Raw genomic sequence first — 27,208 nt, 5'->3', positions numbered from 1 at the left:
ACAACCTTCTATAGTGGGTGGAGAAGGGAAACTACCATGGAACCTTGCAAAAGAGCCATTTGAATGGCATGTCTCAATGAAACTCATCTGCTGCCAGGTAAAATCCCCAACCTGTGACTCAAGCCGTGGGCAGATAGCACAGCCAAGACTGGTGATGGGAGGAGGAGATAAAAAGGTAGTATTCACTGAAGAGGTATCTTGGCCCTCAATTTGTTGGTTTCGGAGAGAATGAAGAGAGAATTATAACAGAAGATCTTTATTTGTATTTGCAAAAGTGCAGTAAATGAACTCTGGATTTCAAACAAGTAAAAAAACAAACAAAAGCCAAATGGAGGCAGGAAGAGGAAAGTTTGGGCATTCAGGCCTCTGCTGTCAAGAGTGGTATATTAGTCACATCGTGGATGCCATCTTTATCGATGAATCGAGCATTGAATGAAGGCAAGTTCAGGATGAAGCGTTTCTGAAGCTGTGGGAAACAAGAGTCGTGTTTACGTTAAATGTTTTTAGAAAGTCACCTAAATGTTTGCAAGAACTCTCAGCAGCCCAGCACCATCTCATTTCCTCTGCGTGAGCAGCTGGCAATAACAAGCACCCAACTAGTCCAAAAAGTTTGAGCAAAATGTTCCCTGTGAAAGTTTACCCCTATTCTTAGGGAGCTATTATCTATTGCGGGGAGAGGCAGAAGCAGGCAGAGATACCATGTGATTTGCAATAGGTTGCAAGGGTTTTTGACTTCCAATAATTAAAGCATTAACAAGTAAATAAATAGACATTTCATTACCATAAATTTGTATTTAGGGCCATTAACCCAGAAGGAGGGCAATATCACACAGAACGCCCTCACTCTCAAGGAGAAGGGGCAAACAACAGACTTCAGAATAATGGCTCCTGTCCCCGTCTTCTCTCCTTTCCCTCAGCCACTCAGGCAAACAACAGGTCTCAAAATTGTCCATTCTCAACCCTTACATGAAGGTCACCCAAACGGATTTTTTTTTTTTTGCTGGGGGGGTTGGGATCCATGCCATTGCTCACCTTACACTAATCACTTATCTCTTAGTTTCAGTGCTCCTCTGCTCTCACCTGTAAAATATGGGTACTAGTTGCCTGCCTTTGTGCATCTCTTACGTCAAGAGCTGCACGTTAGAATCAATGATCTATATAGTAACTCTAACGCAGATCTGTCGCCCCTGGAAGGTTGTTCAGAAGGAAATGTGGCCCTCAGGCTGATAAAAGTTTTCTTCCTCTAATTTAAGGTAATGATGATACCATTAAATGTATGAATTGGACAAAGAGCTAAACCTCCCCCAAAAGGGGCAAAAGGATGGGTTATCAATATTAATGGTGGAAGAACCAGAAATTTAAAATGTCAACAATTCTAAACTTTAATACCTAACCATGAAGTAAACTAAGATGGTTGGGGTGGGGAGAGCAAGGAATGCTTATTCCCCACTAACCAATTTCACATCTGGCTGCTCTGTATTTATTTCCCCTTGTGGCAAGAATAATTTTTTTAGCAGGGGAGATGTAGCAGGAGAAGGAAGGGGGAGAGTTAAATCACTGGCCAAACAAAGGCAACCAAACATTAGTCTCCTGGGCAAGGCAGGTCACTCACCTCCTCCAGACATTTCTTGAGAACCTCCAATGCTTCTTCACGGGTGATACCTGCAGGAGGAAAAGAGAACACCACAGACAGCTTTAATTAGCCGCCAAGTCTCCTGGCCTCCTAAAAATCTCTCTGATGAAGTCCAAACAGCTTTTCAGTTGTGCACAAAGGAACGAAAGGCTCTTTCCCAGCTCTGAGAAAACTCGTTCCACATGTATGAAGGATCACCTGTGGCCCAGCTCCCTTGCCCAACGAGCCGTCCAAAATCGATTTGTTCCACCCTAACGGGAAGCCGGGCAGAATCCTGCCTCCCACGGCCAGGGGCTCAGGCGCTGGAAGAGCTGGGCCACCTCAGCCTTCTTGAGCTTATTACCACATTAAATCAGCTCCATCTGTCCACAGCCGGTTGCAAATCACTCAAAGGAGTGTGTGTGTGCATGTGTAGAGGGGGGGTCAGGAGGGCTGGGCTTTAAGTGCTACGTTCCCTGTTGGGTACTGATTTTTAACAATGGAAATGGCACGTGTGAGAAGTGCCCCAGTTCTTCTCACACATTAGAAGAAATGGTTTGCCCATGCTTTTGGGTGGGGTGGGCGGGAAAGAGGCAGCAAACTGTCAACATGTTAAGCTGGGGGGACATAATTCTGCTGCCACCATTCATGGGGGGTAAGTGGAAGGAGACCCGTTTAAAATGAAATTTTAAGGAAGCAGAGAATCAAAAGGCAGAATTTGCACACGACCTGCTTCTTCAAGGTTGGTCTCCAATCAACAGCTGGTCACAAATATTATTTATTAAATTTGTATCCCACCCTTCTTCCCAAAGGAGCCCAAGGTGGCAAACATCAACATATTAAGGCAAGGCAATTTAAAATAAAATAAAAAACATATTTAAAAAATCTAAAACACGCGGGTGGCGCTGTGGGTAAAACCTCAGCGCCTAGGACTTGCCGATCGCATGGTCGGCGGTTCGAATCCCCGCGGCGGGGTGCGCTCCTGTTGCTCGGTCCCAGCGCCTGCCAATCTAGCAGTTCGAAAGCACCCCCGGGTGCAAGTAGATAAATAGGGACCGCTTACTAGCAGGAAGGTAAACGGCGTTTCCATGTGCGGCTCTGGCTCGCCAGAGCAGCGTTGTCACGCTGGCCACGTGACCCGGAAGTGTCTGCGGACAGCGCTGGCTCCCGGCCTATAGAGTGAGATGAGCGCACAACCCTAGAGTCTGGCAAGACTGGCCCATACGGGCATTGGTACCTTTACCTTTCAAAACATGTAATGCATCTAAAAATATAAAAATATTAGCAAATATTTTCAAAGTTTGTCAGAATTTCCATTTTGCCCTCTAAAGTTTGAATACAAAGCTGCCTCCGCTGTTAGAGGAAGTAAGTGATTGTCAGTTGCTGGGAACTGCAGAGGGGAGAGTTGCATTTGCAACCATGTCCCACTTGCAGGCTTCCCATAAAGGCATCTGGCTGGCCATTTTAAGGACCATATGATGGAGCAGATAGGCCTTGGGGCTTGATCCCGCAGGGCTCTTCTTATCTTCAGATTCAGATCTACAGCATGAATGCAAAATTCTAACTCAAAGTTTTGGAATTAGAGTGCATTGGTGGCGCTGTGGTCTAAACCACTAAGCCTAGGGCTTGCCGATCAGGTCGGCGGTTCGAATCCCCACGACAGGGTGAGCTCCCACTGCTTGGTCCCTGCTCCTGCCAAACTAGCAGTTCGAAAGCACGTCAAAGTGCAAGTAGATAAATAGGTACTGCTCCTGCGGGAAGGTAAACGGCGTTTCCGTATGCTGCTCTGGTTCGCCAGAAGTGGCTTAGTCATGCTGGCCACATGACCCGGAAGCTGTACGTTGGCTCCCTCAGCCAATAAAGCGAGATGAGTGCTGCAACCCCAGAGTCGTCCGTGACTGGACCTAATGGTCAGGGGTCCCTTTACCTTTAAACCTGCTGCCTTTACAGGCATCGGCTATGTAACAACTGTCCACTCTCACACACATTCTGTGTTACTGCAGGTTAACCACTAGCTAAATGGCCATTCTCTTTACCACTTCAGACGTTGCAGAGATCAATGACAATGATCTCCAGGGCAATCTGCTGGTCTTCAGCGCTGTGCAATTGGGTTTTTTTGTTTGTTTGTTTTAAATGAGAGCTTGATTTTGTTTCCTCCAGCTTGAGGAAAAGCTCAAGGGTACAAATGCTATAAATGAATAAAGTCAGATACTAAATACCACTGCATGTCAACAATCAAACACTATCAAATACTAAAATCAAACGTCTTAAGATATCAAGTGGAAATAAGAAGACATTCAACATCAAAAGTCGTAGTAAAGTGGTGTTAAGTTGGGGGAGCAAATTAGTATCAGAACCACTCAAACTGCCAAGGAGGAGATACTGAAACCCTCATCAAAAGATTGTATGTGTTTGTGCATCTGCACACTCATCACAGAAGTACCTGATATCTGGATTTTAGAAAATCTGAGCTTCTAGCACTCATGCAGTTTGGAAATGAATACTGGTAGCATCCATAGAAGACTGAAAAGCCAGGGAGGGGGCTAGGAAAGGGTTTTGGCTGTTAGGAAGATCCGACCATTGCATCTCTTCCTGCCTCCTTATCAAGACTGATCCAGAGATTTTTGGTGTTCAAGGCAAATTCAAATTTTGCCCCTACCTACCCAAACAAATCTCATTGCATGCTTGCTAATCAAGAGTCAACAGAAGATTTGTAAAATTTTTGTAACTTAACTATCATACGTTGTTGCTGGGGTGATGCTGCAAAGGTGCCCTTGAAACACCAGTGCTGCCACAACTTCCTGGGATGGCACTGGGGTGGTGGCAAGGTCAGGACTGTGTGGGCACACTGGCAGGAGCACTACATTGGCTCCTCCAAAGCTCCAGCACTGGGCTGACCTTGCTACTGCCCTGCATCTTCACCGTTAGTGGGAGCAATGCAGGTGCCAGGAGGACAGCTCTGCACTACCACTCTACTGCACCAGCTGCTCCTATCATATTGTGGCCTGATTTATTTTTTTAAATACTGTAAACTGCTCTGTGACACCCATATGAAGGGTAATATTTCAACAACAACAACACATCATCTCCCAGATTCTTGGACACCAGAAATCTGAACTCAGGTTACAATCTGCATTTGAGCTATGAGCTGAAAAAGCAAATAAATCTCTCTCTCCTCAAGGGTGCTTCCCCAGCTAAGGCAGGCTGCCTCATTTGCCTGTACCACCAAGGATGGCCATGTTGCGAGTGATGAGGTTCCTATTATAGTGTTCCGGGGGGGGGGGGGATGGGTTTCATCCAGACTAACTTACTTGTTCCTTACTCCCATTGATATCTGAAGGGACTTTGCTATGACAAATTTTTCATATTGACTGTATTGATGATAAAGCTGTTGTCTCCAATGGTATTTCATGATATGATCAAACGGTGTTTGATTATATGGTACGTAACTTGCTTGCATCTTATATTGGGTACACAGTTTTGTGAAAGCTACGCCCTAAAAGGTAGTCTAGAAATACAACCATGGGTGAGTATACTACCAATCCCAATAAATTACGATTTTGATGTGCTTACCTGGTCTATAGTAGCGATCAAGGATGCTGAGCGTCAGGAAGGCCCCATAACCGTGGGCTGCAAAGGGAGCTTTAGCCAAAGAGGCCAGGTAATCCATGTAGTAAAGGGCAGGCCCATCTTGCTCATCAAAGCCTGCCAGCAGGAGGTTGACGTGATAAGGAGTCTGTAAAAGAAGCAAAAGAAGCTATTAGAACACAGATCTGGATATAATAGAATGACTTCTCAATATTCTGCATTTTTTCAAAGCACGAAAGAAAGTGCCACAAAGGGCTAACTATATTGGGACCAAACTGTGTTTATGATGTTATTCAACTCTCTGCAGTCATCAGACCAAACATTTATGAATGTGCACTAGTCATTGGTTTTAGTTTTTTAAAAACAGCAACAACGTATAAGGATGAATACATTAGCTAAGTATGCTGTGTCAAGAGTAACATCACAGGCAAAAGAGCTGCAAACACCACAGCGTCGTCTTCAATTACTCCCCCCACAGAATGCAACCATAATATTTTCTGTTGTACGTGATTTAGAAACTAAGGCATTAAGTAATACAAAACTATTAAATCAAATAAAATCAAGGACAAGACCTCTGTCGACAACCACAAACTGCTGTTGAGCTGTCACAGAGAAAGTCTGTGGGCCCCACCCACCACAAATTGTCCAAGTCAGTTCTTAAGTACCGTCTTAAGACAAAATTGGAGCAGTAGACAGAGATATATAAAATAAAAGGGATCAATTTAATTGCTTTAGAATTCAGGAACAGAGCAGGCAAGTAATAATGATTCAGGCTTTTCCTATTCAAACTGTGTTTTTATTCTGTGTTCCAACTTGCGATATATATGAAAGCATGGTTTATAAATATTCAAATAAATATATAAAGTTGAGGGAAAGAATGACTGGGATTTACTTCCAATATGTCAAATCGCAGCTTTTGATTGTTCTGTTCTAGTTCCCGTTCCCACTCTGCACACTACCAGATGGACGCTTATAAAAGTATCAGGCAAGAAACCTCCATACAAGCAAAGGAATTTTTTAAAAGAAGAACACGGAAGAATGTCAGAAGGGTTTCCGAGATGGCAAGTTGCTCCCCAGCTCCAGCAACATTGATTTAATTAGCCCATGTTAACACCCCTTATTTACGCCTAAGCATGTTGCACATGCAGAAGCTGGCAAATTAAAGCTACCTCGTAATTGGAGAGTCGGGTTCCGGGCCACAAACGTGGCTTCTAAACATCGACTTCTACCCGAGTCTGTGTCAGATGTCAAAGCATACATACATAAATGATGTGCAAACTAATTAGACCCGGACAGCTGTGCAGCACTTTTCTTGGGAATGCTTTTTTGACACAGGCAACTGCAGAAGACATTTCAAGCCCCTTGCCTTAAAAAGTCATATTCCCTCTTCCCTTACTTTTGTTTTTTTTTGGGGGGGGGGAGCTGTGAATGTATGCAGGGGAACCACACACTACAAGAGAGAGATCAGTCACTGAATGTAGTGGCATCACATTCCAAATACAAGCTCAATTTACCCAAGGTCCTGCTATTAGGCTGTCTGCCTTTCCACACACCCACTGTTAAGGCACAAATCCGTCAGTCACTCCTGAATGACAAACAACACCTTCAAGAAAACTTAACTTGCTGCTAGGTAAAGTTAGTTGCTATGGACACAAGAAGAGGATTGATGAGGCACATGGCCCATCTAGTCCAGCATCCTGTTCTCACGGGAGTTAAGTGGATGCCTGTGGGACAGTAGATGGAGTGCAATACACAGCAATTATGGCTAGTAAACACTGATATCCTCCATGAATTTGCCTCATCCTCTTTTAAAACCATCCAAGAACAGGAGGGTGGGGGGGCATCTCCAGGTCATAATATGTCACACACTTGACTGTAGTTCCAACCTTTCTCCTCAAAGGTTCTGTTCAGGTCGCACATAAAGCTCTCTTCTGCACCAATGGTGCCCAAAGTCTTTCAAAGAGCAAAATCAGCATGCTGTCTTTATAAAATGGGAAGGAAACACACCACTGCATTTACCCAGAAACGAAGCGTAGATAAATAGAAGCAGTTTCCTCAAGGATCCAACAAGCACGAAGTACTGAGACACTGAGACAGGGCAACCTGCGACATCTCCGTATGATTTGACACCACAGCCAGGCCTCCCTTTCCTGGGTGTGGAGGAGGAACTGTGGTATGATCTTTGACTCATTTGGTACACACAATGACCCTGTGAGATGGGCCCAGCCAAGACCACAGCTGTTCCAGCAAGTGTTGTGATGGAGCATGAATTTGAACGTACATTAAATACTGTCGTCACCTATCTATGGGCATCTTGCAGAAAACATTCCAAGGCTCACGTGGATTTTAGACTCAAGGTAGGCAACCTGTTGTGGATGACAACTCCCATCATCACATCAGCTCCCCCCGTTGCAGACCCCCCCCCCCAATAAAACGCTGCCTTTTTTGCTTATTTTCTAAAAGTACACTTCAGAAAGTTCAGCTTAAGGGAAGGCTGGTTAAGAAGAGTCAAACAAGAGTGCATAAAAAGCAACAACAATGCCAACTTGAGGAGTGGGATTCTTGCCTCTCTACTGCTGGATTTAAAATAACTGCAGTGATTAGGAAGAGCGTGAAATCCTTCAGAATTTACAGCTGAAGGGAAGAGTGGTGACAACCACACCAAAACGCGTGCGCACACACAACACAAAATCAGCAATGAGAGGTTGGGGCGGGAGTGGCGGTGTGACATCTGGCGGAAGCCAAAGTCGCCATGGAGGGGAGGGGGACGCAGTGGGCGCGAGGAAGGCATCCTACTAAGCGTGGACAACGAGAGAGGAACTGACAGCCTCTCTTTGGACCCAGGCCAGGCAGTGCCACCTATAATTAAATGTATCATCGTACAGAGCAGCACTTTAACGGGGAAGTGTATAAATGCCTGCCTGCGGGTGGAGGGAGAGAAGCTTTCATTCTGTGCACAAACACAGCAGTCTTTGCCTTCCCAGAAGGTGAAGGGGAGGGGGGCGGCAACAAGAGGATCAAGAAACCTTGTTCTGTATCATGTAAAATTGAGGCATTATGTCCTAGAGCTCCTTTGGCCCTTGGAAGCACCCTTCTGGTTTAAGGACAGGAGCCCCACAGCAGCCTGGGGCACAAAGCCATGGACTTTAGTTTCCCTATGCTCAAAGCGGGAACTGGACTCAGTTGAAGAACCCTGCATTTTGAGGCAAGGTGAGATGAAGTGTTCGCTTTGTGGTGGCCCACTGGTACATGAAAAGGCATCAAGTGGCTGCACACGCTGAAGAAGGCAAGAGTGTCCTGTGACCAACAGCGGCCAGCCAGGCACCTCCATGTTCTGTGAGCCTCCAGAGGCAAGAGCCCTTCCCTTTGACTTGCCCTCCAGCCAACTGGCATTCGGAGCTACACAGCCTCCAATCTGGAGGTGCAGATAAGCTGTCATGGGACAGGCACAGGGTCAAATGCATCCCTCAGGATTCATGGAGTTGTATCTTATGCTAGCTTTACTCAGAGTAGGCCTGCTGAAGCTAATGGACATTACTAAGTTAGGTCTGTTAATGTCAATGGGTCTCCTCTGCTGCGGGAGACTGATCAAATCCAGTAAGAGTTTAGTTTCTCTGTCTGGTTCTTGAGACCCTCTCAGGTTCACACCCCTCAACCATTCTGCTTTGCATCCTCAATTAGCTTGACTGGAAATGGGTCCTTGAAATTTTGATGCCTCTTGCTTGGATGGATGGACTCCAGGGAGGACTGTGTGAGCTTGTCTAGAAACTAGCCTACTGTTTGTTGCTCCGCTCACTTTTGCCTCTGGCCCCCCTTGCCAATGGCAAGGTAATCAGCAGGCTGAAAATGGTTCCTTGCCCCTGCCATAAACCATCGCTTATTATGCCCAAGCATATTGAGCACACTTCACTCCTCTGAGCTTGTAGTGGGAAGAAACAATTGCGGTTTGTTTCACTCCCAACAAACTGATATGTAGCCAAGGCTTATTCTTGGCTTGCTGATTATGGTTAGTCATGAGATGCTAGTTGGGCCACGGTAGGGTAATGAAGTGTAACATGATGCACACTGCAGCAAAAATCCCCAATTTCACATACATAAACATTGACAGGGTTTAAAGTAGCAACTAATCTGAAAACTGATTTGGAGGTCATGGTGGATAGCTCAACAGAAAATATGAAGTGTCAGTCCTTTAATTTGAATGTCACATTTTTCTTCACTTATAAAAGAGAGCTATATTTGGATCCCTTCCAATCGGGATTCAGGCCTCATCATGGGGCTGAAACTGCCTTGGTCGCGCTGGTCAATGATCTCCGGCAGGCTAGGGACAAAGGGGAGAGCTGTTTCCTAGTTTTGCTGGATCTCTCAGTGGCTTTTGATACCATCAACCATAACATCCTTCTGGACAGTCTAGAGGGGCTGGGAGCTGGGGGCACCATTATACAGTGGTTCCGCTCCTTCCTCCTGGGCCGTGTTCAGAAAATGGTGGTGGGGGATGAGTGTTCAGACCCCTGGGCTCTCACTTGTGGGGTGCCTCAGGGTTCTGTCCTCTCCCCCATGCTTTTCAACATCTACATGCAGCCGCTGGGAGAGATCATCAGGGGGTTTGGGTTGGGTGTTCATCAATACGCAGATGATACCCAGCTCTACCTCTTTCAAATCAAAGGAGATTTAGATCTCTTTGTATCTCATCATTGACAGACCTGCCTTCCACAAATTTGTTTAACCCCCTTTTAAATGTGCAACCACATCCTGTGGCAGTGAATTCTGGACTATAAGGAAGAGCTGTGGAAAACTACCTCCTTTTGCCATGCCAGAACCTTTAAGCCCAGGGTGGGGAACCTTTCACAGCCTGAGGGCCACATTTCCTCCTGGGCAACCTTATGAGGGCCACCCAGTGGTGGGCGGGACCAGAGGCAAAAGTCAGCAGAGTAACAAATACTATCTTTGTATAGTAGCCAACACACCCCTCTCTATCCTCCATTCAGACAAGCAACAGGTGTTATCAGGGTTCAAGGACACATTCCAGCTAGGCAAGAAGAAAGACAGGGTACAATGCAGGGCCAGGGAAAAGTGCAGCCTGGGACAGTTGCAGGCAGCAGACAAAGAGGCCTGGAGGGCTGCCTTTGGCCCGAGGCCAGAAGTCCCATTCCCTTGCTACATCTGACCAATTTCACTGGATGACCCTAAACTGTAGAATGAGAGAGGGTTAAACCATTTTCTGTCCATACCACACATTGCCTGGTAAACCTTTCTCATGCCCTTCCTTTTAATCATTTCTCTCATTTTTTCTTTCAAACTAAAAAAAAAAAAAGCCACAAACACTTTGGATTTTCCTAGCTGGGAATGCGCTCCAATCTGCCGAACGTTCCCACTCCCTGGCATCAGCTCCAGATTGCTCTCTGTTCTTCTCATTAGAGCAGCAGTTGCCCGCTGTAATTAAAACCACTTCCAAATTTAATGACTTAAGCAGCAACATGACACAGATGCCTTATTATACCAGATAGTTAACACAGTATTCATTTTCCCAGCCAATTTCACTTGCTAATCTAAAACATTGCCACTACCTTATAATCAAGGTGCTGCAAGGGGGCACACAGTGGTGCCGTCAGGGCAGGATTTTGGGGCAGATGTCCAGGGGGCCCCCACTCAGTAGAATGAGCAGGAGGGTTCCTCAAATGCAGCAGGGCTGCCTTACCATATTTTGAAATAATACTACAATCTGAAGTGCCCCCCCATAAGACCATTAAGTCCAGGTTTAAGGGTACCTCAAACTTTTCCCAAATGGGTTGTCCCAAACACCTGTTTGCCCCATCCATGGGCAGCCAATGTCATGTTCACAGTGCAGTAACACAACCACAGGACCCAGCAGCACCGTGGGTTGTGTTATAATGGCAGGCTCATCGCAGTGCAGCCTTGGTCAGGTGGTGGTGGTTTTTTTAAATAGGCTCCTACTCCCAAAGCTTAATGTTCTATTCAACAGCTTCATATTATTCAGCAGCAGGAACATGAGAAGCTGCCACATACAGAGTCATATCAAATCCTAGCTCAGTATTGTCTACATCCATGGTTCTCAAAGGGTGTGGCACACTACAACGGTGAGGTAGGAGAGGATGGCAAGTGTGGCAGGAAGATTCAAGGAGTGTCAAAGAAACATTTAAACATTTCAGTGTAGTATAGTATAGTATAGTATAGTATAGTACAGTACAGTACAGTATAGTATCTATCTATCTATCTATCTATCTATCTATCTATCTATCTATCTATCTATATTTGCAGAATATGGATATTTCGGGAACAATTCATGTTTGCATGTAACTGCTTTGCTTTATACCTTCTGGATGTCTGGTGAGCATATTATAAAGTATTTGATTTATATATCAGTCTTCATCACAAGATCTCAGGGAGGTTCACAAGATAAAAATACAAGGTAAAAAGCACAAATAAACAAGGTAAAAGCACAAATGGTTAAAACAGAAACATCAAAATAATAACCCCCCTCACAAGCACATTTAAAAAGCTATAGAGGTCTGGTTGAAGAGAAATGTTTTCGCCTGGCACCCAAAGATTTATACTGAAGGTACCAGACAATCTTCCTCATAGTAGATGTGTTCTATGTTATAAATCAAGCACTGCTAGTTGTTGTTTATTTCTGTTTCCCAAGGTATTTCTTGCCAATTAAAAAAAATGGTGTGGCACAAGCAAATTTTTATTCTGAAAGTGTGGCCCAGAGAAAAAGGTTTGAGAACCACTGGACTACAATCAAGGGTGGGAAATCTGTGATCCTCCAGATGTTGCTGGACTACAACTCCCATCATGCTCTCGGGGCCGACAGGTATTGAAATCCAACATCTGGAGGGCTCCACGTTTCCCCACCTGTCTCCATCTACACTGAAAGACAGCAGTTCTTCAGGGTTTCAAACAGGAGTCTTTCTAGTCATACCTGATCCTGGGACGCCTGCCGGCAAAGCAGCCGTTTTACCACTGAGCTGCGGCCCCTCCCCATTTCCCAACCTCTGCGTGCAGCAGTGCTTCTTGGCAAACTCAACCCTGCAGGGCCAAAATGGCTCCAGGTTTCACAGAACAAAAGCAGCTGTGTTCATATTTTTAAATATTAGTGGGTGTTTTTTAAAGGAGCGATCAACTGAGCCCAACCTAGGAGACAAATTCTAACCCAGCCCCCAAATTTGGTGATTTTATGCCTGCAGGAATTGGAAGCGTAACATGTGCCTCCCCCTCCCCAAGAGGCAAACACTGCTAGGGTTTATACAGCCCCACGTCATCAGAGACCCCATATCTTGTGGGGCCCATCTCTTTCGACTTGTGCACAAAGGGAGAAAATAGGACATTGCCCTTCTGACTGCTGAGCCCCGAGGGCAAACGTTTGTGAGCCCATTTTAAAATGTCTTCTGATTAGAATCACACGATTAGAGAGGGGTCTGGTCAGCAGCAGGAAAAAGGGGGGAAGGGGAGAACAGGGTGTCATTGATCCATGGCAGCTAGAAGAGCCAGCAATGCCAATGGATGGAATAGGCCTGCCCACCCAGAACACTAGCCACTGCTCTTTCATCCTAGAGAGTCAGATGTGTGCATACTCTGCGCACACTATAACAGCGTTTATACAAACCTTTCCCACTGTTGTTTCAGAGAGCTTTTTGGCACACACCGTCACGATATGATTATTTGGATCAAGAATTGTAGAGATGGAAGGGACCCTGAGGGTCATCTAGTCCAATCCCCTGTAATGCAGGAATCACAACTAGATCATACAGGACAGGTAGCCATCCAACCTCTGCTTAAAACCTCTAAGGAAGGAGAGTCCACCATCTCTTGTGGGATTCTGTTCCATTGTTGAACAGCTCTTACTTTCGGAATGTTTAGTCGGAATATCCTTTCTTGCAGCAATTTTCTGCTTAGGGGGGCCATATTTGTTTGATTAAAACTTTGTTTTATCCATTTGCAACTGCTGTATGTTATATTGGTTTATTATTATTATTATTATTATTATTATTATTATTATTACCCCGCCCATCTGGCTGGGTTTCCCCAGCCTCTCTAAACCACCAAACATTAAAAACTTCCCTAAACAGGGTTGCCTTCAGATGTCTTCTAAAAGTCAGACAGTTGTTTATTTCCTTGACATCTGATGGGAGGGCGTTCCACTGGGCGGGCGCTGCCACCGAGAAGGCCCTCTGTATTTAGAGGTGATTAAGATGGAAGCAAGCAAGCACCTCCTAAACTACAAGAGGAAATGGCTACAAAAACTGTTTGCCACCCCATACTGAAAGAACAGAATAAGAAAAGCAGCCCAGAAATGAAAGCATGTTCCTCAAAGTGACCAGGAGATGCTCGCTCCGATGCCAAGAGCTGCAGAGTCCCAATGAAAGACTGTTTGCCTTTCATGCAAAAGAAGGGTAGGGAAAAATTCAGAAAGCAAGGAGTCACCCCACCCCCCTTACCCCCCTGCCCGAAGTGGCACAACCGCGGTGTCAAAGTGCACTGTTTGCTGGAAGGCACTGCCATCTGCAAGAGCGCAACATTTCATCTCCGGTAAATAAACACATCTGCTTCTGCCAGTGTCCTCCCTGCTGTGTGGCCCATCTGGAGCAGGTAAGCTGGGAGGCAAGCGTGGGCACGGAGGGAGAGGAACAGGCAGGATCAGGCCTCAAGGGACCTGGCACGCAGAGGAAGGAGGCAGAGTCCCGCCCTGTCGCATCCTGCTACCCCCTCTTCGCCAAGTGGCATGTTAAATTGCCCTCGTTAGTGAGGATGCTTCAAGCCAGTGTCACCTGGGCCATCTGTTCCAAAGGTCACATGACCTTGCAGAGCAATGCAAGAAGGGAACACTCAGTAACCAGGACAGTTTGGGAAAGAAAACCCAGTAATTGCGGTGTATGTTTCTTTCTCTCAAGGAGTCCCCTACAGGCTGGTAAGGGAAAACTAGAAATCCATATACAGTGGTACCTCAGGTTACAAACTTACTTCGTTCCGGAGATCCGTTCTTAACCCAAACCAGTTGTTAACCTGAGGCGCGCTTTTGCTAATGGGGCCTCCCGCCACCACGTGATTTCTGTTCTCATCCTGGGGCAAAGTTCTCAACCTGAGGCACTACTTCCGGGGTAGTGGAGTTTGTAACCCGAAGCATTTGTAACCTGAGGTACCACTGTGTGTGTGTGTACGTACATGTACACACACACACACACACACACACACGGGAACTGGCCCAAAAAGCATTCCCTATTTTAGCCTGCTATACTCAATATCCAAATATGCTATTATTTTGCAATCTGGTTTTCCACATACTGGTGCAGACAGTATCACACCATGTCAACCAGGGTTTGCTGCTCATTCAAGAGCGAGGAGGTTGCCCAGGATGGTGGGGAAGGATGGGAGAAAGACTAGTCAGTTGACCAGTCAAATACTGTCAAAATAAAGGTCATGCATTAATTCAAGTATTAACCTTGTAAAACTATAACACAAAGATCTACGTAGAAGTGCAACACTGGAAGATTTATACAATGGACAAAAATAGTGATGAAACAATGAAATAAAACACTATTATAAACCATCATATACATCCAGCAATGCTACGTACATTTAAACACACATCAACAATATTCAAGAGACTGAGTGGCTTTGGGGTTTTTTATTGAGAACCCCCAAAACAACACATCTAATTGAAGGGAGACAGCAGTGAAAGTTGCAGCCATCCCGAGGCCCAGTTCTGACATACTCATGAAGCCACGGAATGGCTGTCACAAATGGTCTTTGCATTCACATGCTCCCTTCTCACCACATGCACTCCACTTGCCCCCCAGGTTTGAGCAAGCTATCTCAAAACCAGAAATGGAGTTCTAACCTGGTTGGCCTAAACTCGAGAAAGTGCATGACCCTGACACAGTGCAGACAGCCAGACCATGGTTTCCCCAGGTGGTATGAGTCAGGCGAGGGTTCAGGGCAGTGCCCAGGAGCCTGGAGTGCTAGGAAGCAAGAAGGCCCCACTGTTTCCTTTGTGAGTAGAGACACAAGAAAAGGCTGCCTCCCACATAAGAATATCTCACCATAGTCACAATATTATACAACCAATTGACAAGGTGTCCCACCAGGGCCCTAAGAACATAAGAAAAGCCCACTGGATCATTTCAGTGGGCCATCTAGCCCAGCATCCTGTTCCCACAGTGGCCAACCAGAGGCCTCTGCGAAGCCCATGAGCAAAACCTGAAATCATGAACATGCTGTCCTCCTGCCGTTTCCAGCAAATGGTATTTAGAGGTGTACACTGAGGAATAACATAGCCGTCTGGGCTAGTAGCTACTGATAGCCTTCTCCTCCATGAATTTTCTAGTCCTCTTTTAAAGCCATCCAAATTGGTGGCCATCATTACCTCATGTGGGAATGATTTCCATAGTTTAACTATGAACCATGTCTTCTGTCTTTCATGAACCTTTCAACGTTCAGCTTCATCAGGAGTCCATGAGTTCTAGTGGTATGAAAAAATTGTCTGCCTACTTTCTCCATACCATGCATAGTCTTTTCTATCATGTCCCCTCTTCATAGCCTTTTCTCTAAACTAAAAAGCCCCCAACGCTGCAACCTTTCCTCCATCCCCATCATCATTCTGGTTGTCCTTTTACTGAACCCTTTCCAACTCTACAATAGGTCAGACCAGAATTGTACACAGTATTCCAACTGCATCTGCACCATAGATTGGTATAATGGCATTAGGATAGCAACATGTTTTCTTTTCTTTTAGAGATGCATCTGGTGCCATTTGGTGGCCAGGAAACAGATGAAGGAGACAACAAGCAGAAGCAATAGGAGGAGGGAACTGCGTTCATGTCCCTGTGCTGGAAAAGACAGCTGAGGAAGGAGAACTTTCTTCAGTTTCTTGCAAAAGGACCATGAAAAGCTCAGTAATGGAATTAAGGGGAGAGAGAGAATGTGCACATGTGCGCACACAGTTCAGCTTCATATGATATTTACTCAAAGCTTCATGTTCAGTTTTGACAAAAAGCACTTGTTTGGCTCAGCACATCAAACAGCTTTGCTCCATTAATCTTTCTCTCAAAACAATTTAAACAGAATCTGCACATTTGCATGAGAAGTGAAGTCCTTATCAGTAGGTTGTTTTTTTAAAGGGCTTAATTCCTTTCTGCTGTCTGTGGTTGCTTGAGAGAAAAACAATTCTTCACTCTGGAAACTGAAAAAGTTAACACCAAGACCATTGCAAAGAGCTGCCTATCACAAGTCTGTCCAACTTGCAATTCTCAAAGCCAAATGCAGTAAGACTCCTGGAGTTTGCTTCTTAAGTAGGACTGGAGGATGGGAAGGCACTTGGCAGGAGACAATTCTTAATTTATGCCTGTGTGTTACATTTGGCTCACTAGATTACAAATGGTGCAGACCTGGCCTATTAACCAGTATTTTGTTATAGTCTGTCAATCTCTGCAACTCAATCTGGGCCAAGGCTCTTGCTTGTCAGGATGGAAGGTGAAGCCTTGCATGGGGTGTTTGTACATGTAGAAACTGATTTCGACATGCCTGAACATCGCCTACTGAATGAACAAAGATAAAAGCAACATTTATTGCTCCACCCACTTTTGCCTCTGGCTCTGCCCACCAAATGGTATGCGGCCCCCAGGAGTATGCCTATAAGCCTTACGGTATAATACTTAGTCTGATCCAGCATCTGAGTCCCAAGTTCTGAAAGGGAAGGTTCTGAACATTCATGCCATTCTATAGTTAACACTGAGAACACCCCAGCTAAACCAATAGCATCCAGGTGCTATAAAGCCTCTAGCTGCAGAATGAAATCAAGGGATCTCAGGCACATTGGGCTGTATGTAGCCAATGTTAGTCTTACTTGGAGCAGATCCATTGAAATTAATGGACATGGTTAACTCAGGCCCATTAATTAAAATGAGTGGGAAATCCACAACCCACTGAAGTTACAGTAAGTACAGTAAGCCAATTTTACTTTTGAAGATGTCTACTGCGCTAAGTCACACATTTCCCCAAAATTCAATTCAGGAAGTCTCAACAATCTTCCTACTAATATATTTTGTCACTGAAAGGCGTTCTCTCTCTCTCAAGTCTGAGTTCAGACTTCCGTGAAAATGTACTTTCAGATTTGGTGCAATATCTGGAATAAGCACAGGCAAAGGTGTCTGCCTCACTTGTGAGTATCCAGACATCAAGTGGTATATGGATGGTTGCAGTTAGAACAAAATGCTGGAATAAGCACAGTCAGATCCAGCAACAGTGTTCCTACTTACTAGTTGACGTTCAAGCTGTTACAATTAATATATAAACCCTTAACAGCTTAGAACCAGTTTACAGTGGTATCTCGGGTTACAGACGCTTCAGGTTACAGACTGCGCTAACCCAGAAATATACCCTGGGTTAAGAACTTTGCTTCAGGATGAGAACAGAAACTGTGTGGCGGCAGCAGGCCCCATTAGCTAAAGTGGTACCTCAGGTTAAGAACAGTTTCAGGTTAAGAACAGACCTCCAGAATGAATTAAGTTGTTAACCCGAGGTACCACTGTACTTGCAGATTACCTTACCCCATTTGTGCCCACTAGACCACTGTCACCTGTGGAAGTGGCGCTGTTACAGTTCCAGGAAATGCTCACACTGCAATAAGAAATAAATCTTTTATCATGGCAGCACCTACACTTTGGAACACTCTACCTTCGCTTATTTTTTAACAACAACAACAATTTTATTTGTACCCCACCTATCTGACTGGGTTTTTAGCTACTGTTGATTCTAAAATTCTTTCAGATGTTTTAAAATACCTGTTTTTAACTGTATTTTATCAAGAGTTTTAATATTTTATTTTATATATTTTAAAGTTTTTTCAAGTTATATGTAAATTTTGTTGAATAAATAATGTCCGTGGTAGATGTAATTCTGTTATCTGCATGTTTCTACGGTCACAAATATGGTTTCAGCTCTTGCAAGGCACCTTTTTGTGAAATGCCTTTGCCCCATAGCAAAAAGATACCAAACCCAGTTTGCAGAACACTCAGTTATTAACTGCTTGCTGCTACCCCAACAACAACCATGGTGAAAAAAGCAGCTGTCTGTTTCTAAAGAAGAGGCTGGTCACATGCAATCTCCATTTTTATGTGGTGCGTTCTGCCCTGCAGCACTCAGTCATGAGTAGGCACATGCCTGCAATTTTACTTTTTTAAAAGCAAAGAACAAATGTCATATCAGAAAGACCTGGAGAAGAAATACTGCAATGATAAAGAGATGCAACAGAAGAAAAAAGGAAAACAGGAATGATTTCTTTGCTTTTCTGTGGAGGCCTGATTAACCTTAATGCTCATTGGCTCACAGCAGGTGTAGAGTAGTGGCTACAAGTCAGGAAGGTCTGAATCATACCCCTGCTATCATCTCACTAGGCAGGCTTAAGATAACCACTGCCTGAACATCGCATCTGCATTATGAGTATACTACTGTCCTACCTTACAGGGCTGTTGTGAAAATGTACAAGGTGGTGATGATGATGATTAATTTCATTTATGCATTGTGTCCTATACTATTACAATACAACAGTTTAAGAAGGTTGCATATATAAACAGTTTTAAACACTGCATATATAACACAGTTTAAAACAACAGCAGCACACACATAAAATCAATTCAAATGTAATATAGATACAAAGCAGCTGCGTTCAGATGTCACAACAAACTGAGCACAAGGGAAGGAAAGTACAAGTTTCTGTTCATAGTTAGGAACAAATCAAGTTTCCCTTGTTTGGAGCATGGCTTGTTGAGACATTTGGATGTAGCCCACTGCATGTTAAGAGCTTTGACAATTAAACACATTGTATAAATACTAAGTATAATGCAGTTTCATGTAAACTCTGGGGTACAGCCCTTCCTCTATTACCCTTGGCACAGGGTTTCTAGTTTAGTTTAGTTTAGTGATGGGGGTCCAAGCAGCCTCCCTTTGGGAAGCTTTCACATATGACACCAAATAAACATTTTGGCACTTGTGTTTGCAAATATGTAGCACACTGGTCTTCAGCTGGCAGGTTGAGTTGAGGCCTGATCCAAGGTGGGTCACAACAGGACCACCACCACCATGCATATAAAAGGCAAAGGATTAAGATATGGATCCCCAAATGCATATTTGGTTAAAAAGTGGGTCATAGCACATAAATGAGGAGAAAGGCTATTTTCAGTTAAAATATATCACTCAGTACCGTAACCATTTAAGAACCATTTGAAATGGCACATGCTTTCCCATCCCTGTGAAGCAACACAGACTCAGCAATGCCTGCTACCCGTTCCCAAATGCCACCTTCACTAAAAGGTAAACGCAGCACTCAAAAATTCCTCTTAGGAATTCCTATTAATAGTCATTACAAAAACATCAGGAGAAGTTAGCTGATTTAAATATATATATACACATTCAAATATCCTGATTATATTCGCCTTATTCCCTGGTTCATTGCCTGTATGGCAGTGGCACATTCAGAGCCGTGCTATTAGTTTGGCTCCCAACTTTGAACCTGCTTTTCCTAGAGCAACTGTAAGTACTATGTGCCATCGTCTGTAAGGGAAAGTCAACATGCAAGCTCCTGTACATTTGGCAGAGTGGTCCCACTGCATAGCTGACAGGGTGGATTTGATTTAAATCACTAGTCTGTAAGACTTGATTTAAATCTTTTTTTATATATATAGAAAGACTCATTCTTGCTCGTATAATCTTAATATTTACAACCAGATGAAGGTTTCATTTTTGGAATAATAAATTTTCAGAGTAGTTTTTACAGTTATAGCAAAAATTACTGATTTGGTTATACTATTAGAAATACCGTAGATTCTGGCATATTAGGCGACTGGACTGGATTAGGAGACCCCTCCAAATTGGCAGCTGCAATTTGAGGATTCGTCTTATAAGTCCAGTTGCCCAATATGCTGGGCAGCAACAGGGGGCGGGCTCAGCTCCGCACCAGGAGAAAGCCACCTGGCATGGAGCCAAGCCCACTGCCCACCACCACAGCGAGGGGCGGGCTCTGCTTCGCGCCACCCATACCCGGTGTATAAGGCGACCCCCGACTTTGGAGAAGATTTTCCGGGGTTCAAAAGTCGCCTTATACACCGGAATCTACGGTACATTATCAGATAATTATGAAATTATTGTGAGGTTTAGTAAATTAACTGTTTATATTTGGACAACTTTTCTGCTGTACTTTATTGGAAGGAGAAAAATTATCATTTCCTTAATAACAATTTAAACAGTTCATTTAACTAAAACAATAACATTACAGCATATGTATCCATGTTTGTTTGCAGAAGGAAAACTCCCAATCTCCTGCTCTCCCCTTCGCTACTCTGAACATGGGGCAGGGACTGCTGGTGGAGAGGAGTGCTACCCAACCTGGTTGTAGATGATTCTCCCCCCTTCCAGAAGCCCCCAGGACCCATCGCACACTGAAAGGTCAAGGGGACCTCCTGAACAGAGAGAAAGCACAACTTCTGAAAGCTGCCTTACTTACCCTACTCCGCAGATAGTCAGCCAGATTTCGGCGTGTGAAATTGGCAGCTGCAGTCGGAGACAATTCATACCCTGTTAAGAAAAGGAAAGAATCATCTACTATATATTTTGGCAATTTGTTTGCTGTTCATTTGGACACCTCTTGAGATATCACAGAGGCTTTCAGCTGTTTGGATGCAAGTGGAAGACATTTTGAATCAAGATGGCAAACTGAACTTTTCAAAACTACACTGATTTTAACTGCTGATTTCAAAGCTGCACTGATATTTTTATTTCTTGGAATTCCTAAGCGCCAGGTACAAGGCTGCTAACAAACAGAAGGTGAGTGGAAATTCATTCTAGGAGAATACCTAACCTATGTACGGCAACATCTTCAGCTAGTTTGCAAAGAAAAGAACAATATTTGTTTAAAAAAATCATTGAACAAATACTACAAGTGGAGCAATGATACTCCAACCTCTTGCAGTCAGGACCAGAAGCCTTCCTCAACAGATGAGTTGGGGCAGAGAATGTCAGCAGCCTTGTCACCTGGGCATCTAATATGACTTCCTTTCCAGGTCTATGGAGGGAGAGAACAGCTAGAATTGTAGACAGAAGGGACCCAAAGGGCCATCTAGTCCAACGCCCCTGCAATGCAGAAATCACAGCCTGCATGCGGCAACTTCTAAACAGTTGCTGGTTTCAGGTGAAATTGAATTATATAACAGCAAATTCCACTTTTGTGCAATTGTAGTTGATTAGGTCTGTGATCACACAGACTGAAGGGAGCATGGGCACCAAGGGTGTATGGAAGACTTATGAGTTAATCCAAGGATGCAGAATTATCTAGTACCACTCTGTTAGGACTTTCCCTCCCAAAACTGTGGGTGGATAGGAAATCAGTATTTTGAATGAATCCTCAAGTAAAAAAAACTCCCTCCCCTTAGAAAATTTGTGTATTTATCCCACTCTTTTCTATTCTTGAAGTACTAGTCTCCTAAGGACAGAGAGTTTGCTTGCTCTTTGAATACAGATGGAGGAAATTAACTATGGGATCCCACCCCAAACGTTGACCTTGAAGTAAAACACCCCAGTTATGCTATTGTTCCGGATGTGCAGACTGACTCTTGAAGAGTCGAAAAGAACTACAAGCATGTAAATTTTCCCTCAAGTTGACAGAAGTGCTCTGTAGACTCTCAGTAGTGTCATTCATGAGAAGTGGGGAAAGAAGACTGCTAGAGTGACAGATTTGAGACATGGAGGGCAGGGGGCACAGATCCATTTTCTGCAACTGAGCCAAATCAAGGTGCATGCCAAATCTGGGGTGAGAGAGAGTTATCAGCCTGGATCTAACATAATCATAAGTCTTGTGGTTTTCTCTGCAGTGTTTGGAAATCATACAGCTTACCAATGCCGAATCCTAGACTTCTTTATTCTACTCTATACATTCAGTGGCACAGCACCACACAGTACTCACCATTCCTCATCTTGTAGAGCTGGACATTTTTCTGGATATACTCTGCAAACTGGACAGTGTCCCCAGCCTCCCCAACACATAGAAGCAAGATTTTCTCACTCATTTTGAACATCTTGTCATGATCTAAATCAAGAGGATGGAAGAAAAACACACCAGTCAGAAATAAGGGCAAGCTACAGTGAAGTTTGTTTTGAGAGACAGAGTGAGAGCAAAATGAGCAGAGTCTTCTGATTAATACAAGGACTATTTTCCCCTTCATGGGCAAAGTTAAAACATTAGTAACTTATTGAATAAACAAGACTTGCACACTTGTGGATTACAGAATCAGATCTGAAGAACTTAAATAAGTTTTTTTATCTTTAAACAGCCATCCATGCCAACATTTTCATAATATAAATGTTTACAATTACTAGATCAATCAGTGACAGACAGATGATTAATTCGTTGGCAGCAGTAAAAAAACGATAAGGAAAAGAAGTCTGAAAGCACTAGGTAGAGTTTAGGAAGTGCTAAAAGTCATGGGGAGGGAGAGGGGCAGAAAGTCATGAAAATCACTGAGATGCATTTTCCTCTGGAAATAAATTTTTGAAAAAATAAGGGTGTTTTTTAAAAAGAAAAAGACTTTACTATTACTACAACCAATCAGAGGAAGAATGCTTTCATATGCCACTAATGGTTCTGCAATCTCATCTTACCCTCAGCCTGCATTAACTAGATGATAGATAAATGTATTAAATTCATTTCCCAGAAGCCCCTTGTGTCTTTGGGAAAAGCAACATTCTATGTATTTAGGATCCCCTCCACAGAAGAGTCTAAATCTCCGTATCAGAACCTCTCCATCATTTGCTGTTTACTGCTGAATAATCTTCCCTGGAGGACATGTTTAAGAGTTTCTGATACGTTCCATCCTTTAACAGGATTAGCAGAGTATTTTGCAGCTGTTAAAATAATTTAAAACACACACACACAGAGAGAGAGAGAGAGAGAGAGACTTCTGCACATGGGAGTTTAGGAACACTAACTGCAGAGATTTTCCCTGGGATCTGAATGGGATGGGAAGGAAAGCTAACGAAATGTCAAGAGAGTCTTTGTCACCAGTTCTCAGAAGCAAAAGGTGGCAAAGGCTCAGTGTGGTGCCCTCCAGATGTGTTGGGCTATAAGCCCCATCAGCCTCAGCCAGTACAGCTGCCCTGATGGGAGTTGTGGTTCAACACATCTGAAGAGCGCCAGGTTGCCGAAGACTGCTCTGCATAATGCACTAACAAGGAATGTCGCCCATCGGGCTACTGAGGTACGGTACAAACAAATCACTCCAGCATTCAGAATTCACTGGGTCCAAGGAGGGTGGACCTCCTGAAAAAACCCTTGACTTCTGAGCATGCTCAGTGGCCACTGAATGCTGGCTGACAGGGTTGGGGGTTTTTTAGAATGGGGGTATACAGTAATTGAAAACAAGCGGGAAAGTTTTGTAGTACTTTATATGGGAAGCTGAAATATTGAAAAGAAGCACTACACAATGCAACATTTGGAGGCAGGTTCCACCTGCAACAATAAACGTAATCTATAGAAGAGTGACGCGGGTGGCGCTGTGGGTAAAAGCCTCAGCGCCTAGGGCTTGCCGATCGAAAGGTCGGCGGTTCGAATCCCCGCGGCGGGGTGCGCTCCCGTCGTTCGGTCCCAGCGCCTGCCAACCTAGCAGTTCGAAAGCACTCCCGGCTGCAAGTAGATAAATAGGGACCGCTTACCAGCAGGAAGGTAAACGGTGTTTCCGTGTGCGGCTCTGGCTCGCCAGAGCAGCGATGTCACGCTGGCCACATGACCCGGAAGTGTCTCCGGACAGCGCTGGCCCCCGGCCTCTTGAGTGAGATGGGCGCACAACCCTAGAGTCTGTCAAGACTGGCCCGTACAGGCAGGGGTACCTTTACCTTTACCTTTATAGAAGAGTGGGAAACTGCAAAACTCCAGATGTTGCTGGACTTATCATCTCTAACAATTGGCCATGCTGGCTGGGGCTGATGGGAGTTGACCTAGAGCATTGGTATCCAACTTTTGGGTTGAGACTTACAAGTGATGAGTTTTCCAATAATCAATAAATTTAAAAAAAAACAACCAATTGCCATAAAAGTGTGGTGCTCTGATTGTAAGTAGTATGTTACATTAGTTTTATATGCTATATAACTCTCAAAAAAAGTTTTTCCAATAGCTAAATGTAGCTGGAAGTACTGAAATAATATGGAAAAAATGATAAAGTGCACTTAGTACAGTTTAAAATGGTGCATTAAAACAAATTGAAGACTTTACGTGGAACGGCAACTGAATAGCACACACTCCCCTTACATTATTTAAACTTTGGGGTGAGGGAAATGAAAGTCCTACAAGCTATTAACAGACCTATTTTACCACACTTGAATTGCTGCACATAGTATTGTATTCTTTCCAGTTGCTCAATTTAACTTGCATAACATTAATTACACTGCAGACGGACAGAGCAATCTAAACCCCTGATCTGTCATGCACAGGTGGTTTGAATGACACAGTATCCCTCTGCCCAGCCTTACTGGCCTCCACTCTACTGCCCTGCTGATAAGCACCACAGTGCACCTGGTGAAGCAGCTGTAGTCAGTGGACACCCCAAAAATGGCGTGTTTTGGGGACAGCATAGAAATAGCTGGATCCTGAGCTGCTGAGCTTCTTTCTTGCACGAGCCTTGGAGCTGGTACAGAGAAGAGGCATTTTTTTATGCCCTCTCCCCTTCAACATGAACACCAGGACTGTGGATATAGTAGTGGTGGCCATCCCACTCCATCAAGCCCTGCCACTCCAGGCCAGGCATTTGAACTGCCCTCTCATTTTATGAAACTATGCATTTCTAAATAAAATATACAGGAAAATAAGGTATTAGAATTTTTTCTACCCTATATCACTAGCTTTAATTGAAGATGATATACAGCAATTTCATCACTTCTGTTTTCTATTTCATTCAGGACTCGTTTATAGAAAGAGAACGACCAAATGCAAAGGAGGTCATGGCTCCTACGTCTTTTAATAGTTGTGAAGAAGAAGGAAATCTGATAAATGCATGTTTGCTCACCTCACCACTACAAACTGTTCCATCAACACTTCTATCCAACAGTTCAAATTAACAGAGCCCACTTAACCCCACTTTGGACATGGACAGCCTATGGGCATTTAAATAAGAAATGGATCTCACGTTGTACAATGCAGTTAAAGTTTGGCGTAAGTGTCAGTGGATTTTTCTGTGCCAAGACAGCTCAACTCTGGGGCTCAACAAATATTCTTCATCTCATAATCCATTCATTTTAAGTGGAAATATAGGAAGCTGCCTTGCTTGGCCATCTGACCCAGCACTTTCTACCAGGAGCTCACTAGAGTATGAGACGGAACCTGCAAACTTCTACATGCAGAGCCCATCCTCTGCCGCTGAGTTAAAGCCCTTGCATGTCTTTTGCACGAGCTTATGGCTGGTGAATAAAAAAGTGGATCCTGGAAGTCCATCCCAATCTAACTCCTAGGAATATAAGAAGCAAGATCAGCCAAGTTGCCTTTCTAGCTCAGTACTGTCTGACAGGAGCTCGCCAAGATAAAGAAACTTTCCCATCACCTGCTACATGGACCTTTTAACTGAATATTGAACCTCAGATCTTCTGCATGCAAAGCATGTGCTCTTCCACTGAGCTATACCCATTCCCATGAAAAAATACAGGAAGAAAGGAAGCTGCTTTATACTTAGACCCACAACCACAACTATGACCAGCTGTGACTTTCCGGGATTTCCCAGACCCCTCCTGCATACCCATATATACTCTATAGAGATGTTTTTGCATCATCCTTCTCCTTAAAGTGAAGATTGCAGAAACCGAACCTGGTACTACCTGCCAACATGTGCTTTCTGTGCAGGGAGCATAGCTGTCAACTTTTCCCTTTTCTTGCGAGGGATCCAATTCGGAATAAGGGAATTTCCCTTTAAAAAAGGGAAACATTGACAGCTATGCTGCCTGCACAGAAAGCACGTGTTCTGGTACTGAGCTGCACTCCCTCCCCTAAGTTGTGGAATCACCTCCGCACCGAAGTGCGCCTGGGATCTTCATTACACAGCTTTCGAGAAGCCGCACCTCTTCACCTTGGGGTGCCCACCCTATTATTGCAACTATCATCTGTTTCAAACTATTTGCAATGCTGTAGCCTAACTTGGGGCCTTATGGCGAAGGAAACCGAAATACAGTGGTACCTCGGGTTAAGTACTTAATTCGTTCCGGAGGTCCATTCTTAACCTGAAACTGTTCTTAACCTGAAGCACCACTTTAGCTAATGGGGCCTCCTGCTGCTGCTGCGCCGTCGGAGCACGATTTCTGTTCTCATCCTGAAGCAAACTTCTTAAACCGAGGTACTTTTTCTGGGTTAGCGGAGTCTGTAACCTGAAGCGTATGTAACCTGAGGTACCACAGTATAACTACCGGGTTGGAATGCAGGTCCTGCGTGGAAAGGTAACTACTACCAACTACTACTACTAGGCCAAATCCCACCGATTCCGCCAACGGGAACTCGAATGAGACTAACTTAGCCTGGATTCAGTTTCGTTTTCGAAGAAGCGGAGACACCAGGGATAGATCTCACCAACACTACGCGTGCGAAGCAAGCGCTCGGCCCGCTGACCGCCCCCCGCCCGCTCTGAGGGGCCCCTGCCCTCACTTTTCTCCACCCCACCCCCCGCTTCCCAGGGACTGACCGCGCTTCATCTGGACTACGCTGGAGGCGGCGATGGTGTCAGCGGCCACCAGCACGAAGTCGGGCCCTTGAATGCCGATGAGGTACTCCATCGGGCCGGGCCGGCAGCGACTAAAGCAGGAGCGGGCAACTGAACTTAGGCTGCCGAAGGGAGAGAGCGCGGAACAGTGACACAGCGAGACGGCGGAAAAAGAGCCGGCGCGCCGCGGCGCAGGGAAATGACGTCTACGGGGTGGTTTTGAAGCTTCTCGCGAGAAACTGTTGCCTCTAGGCATTCAAGACTCTATGGTTCC

General features: G+C 44.6%; 1 protein-coding gene across 1 annotated transcript; it reads right to left on the bottom strand.

Annotated features, from left to right (window-relative positions):
* Window positions 1–240: 240 nt before the first annotated feature.
* Window positions 241–27,139, bottom strand: PSMB2 (proteasome 20S subunit beta 2). The gene is made up of 6 exons (XM_083453315.1): window positions 26,917–27,139; window positions 22,170–22,292; window positions 20,715–20,785; window positions 5,186–5,348; window positions 1,613–1,662; window positions 241–466 (listed from the first exon to the last, which is right to left on the bottom strand). The coding sequence occupies exons 1-6, from the start codon at window positions 27,005–27,007 to the stop codon at window positions 359–361; spliced, it is 606 nt and encodes a 201-aa protein (XP_083309441.1). The 5' UTR covers window positions 27,008–27,139; the 3' UTR covers window positions 241–358.
* Between the last annotated feature and the right edge of the window lie 69 nt (window positions 27,140–27,208).

The sequence above is a fragment of the Podarcis tiliguerta genome, assembly GCF_965153285.1.
Source record: "Podarcis tiliguerta genome assembly, chromosome: 8".
Taxonomy (NCBI): domain Eukaryota; kingdom Metazoa; phylum Chordata; class Lepidosauria; order Squamata; family Lacertidae; genus Podarcis; species Podarcis tiliguerta.
This window is presented reverse-complemented; position numbering and strand designations above follow the sequence as displayed.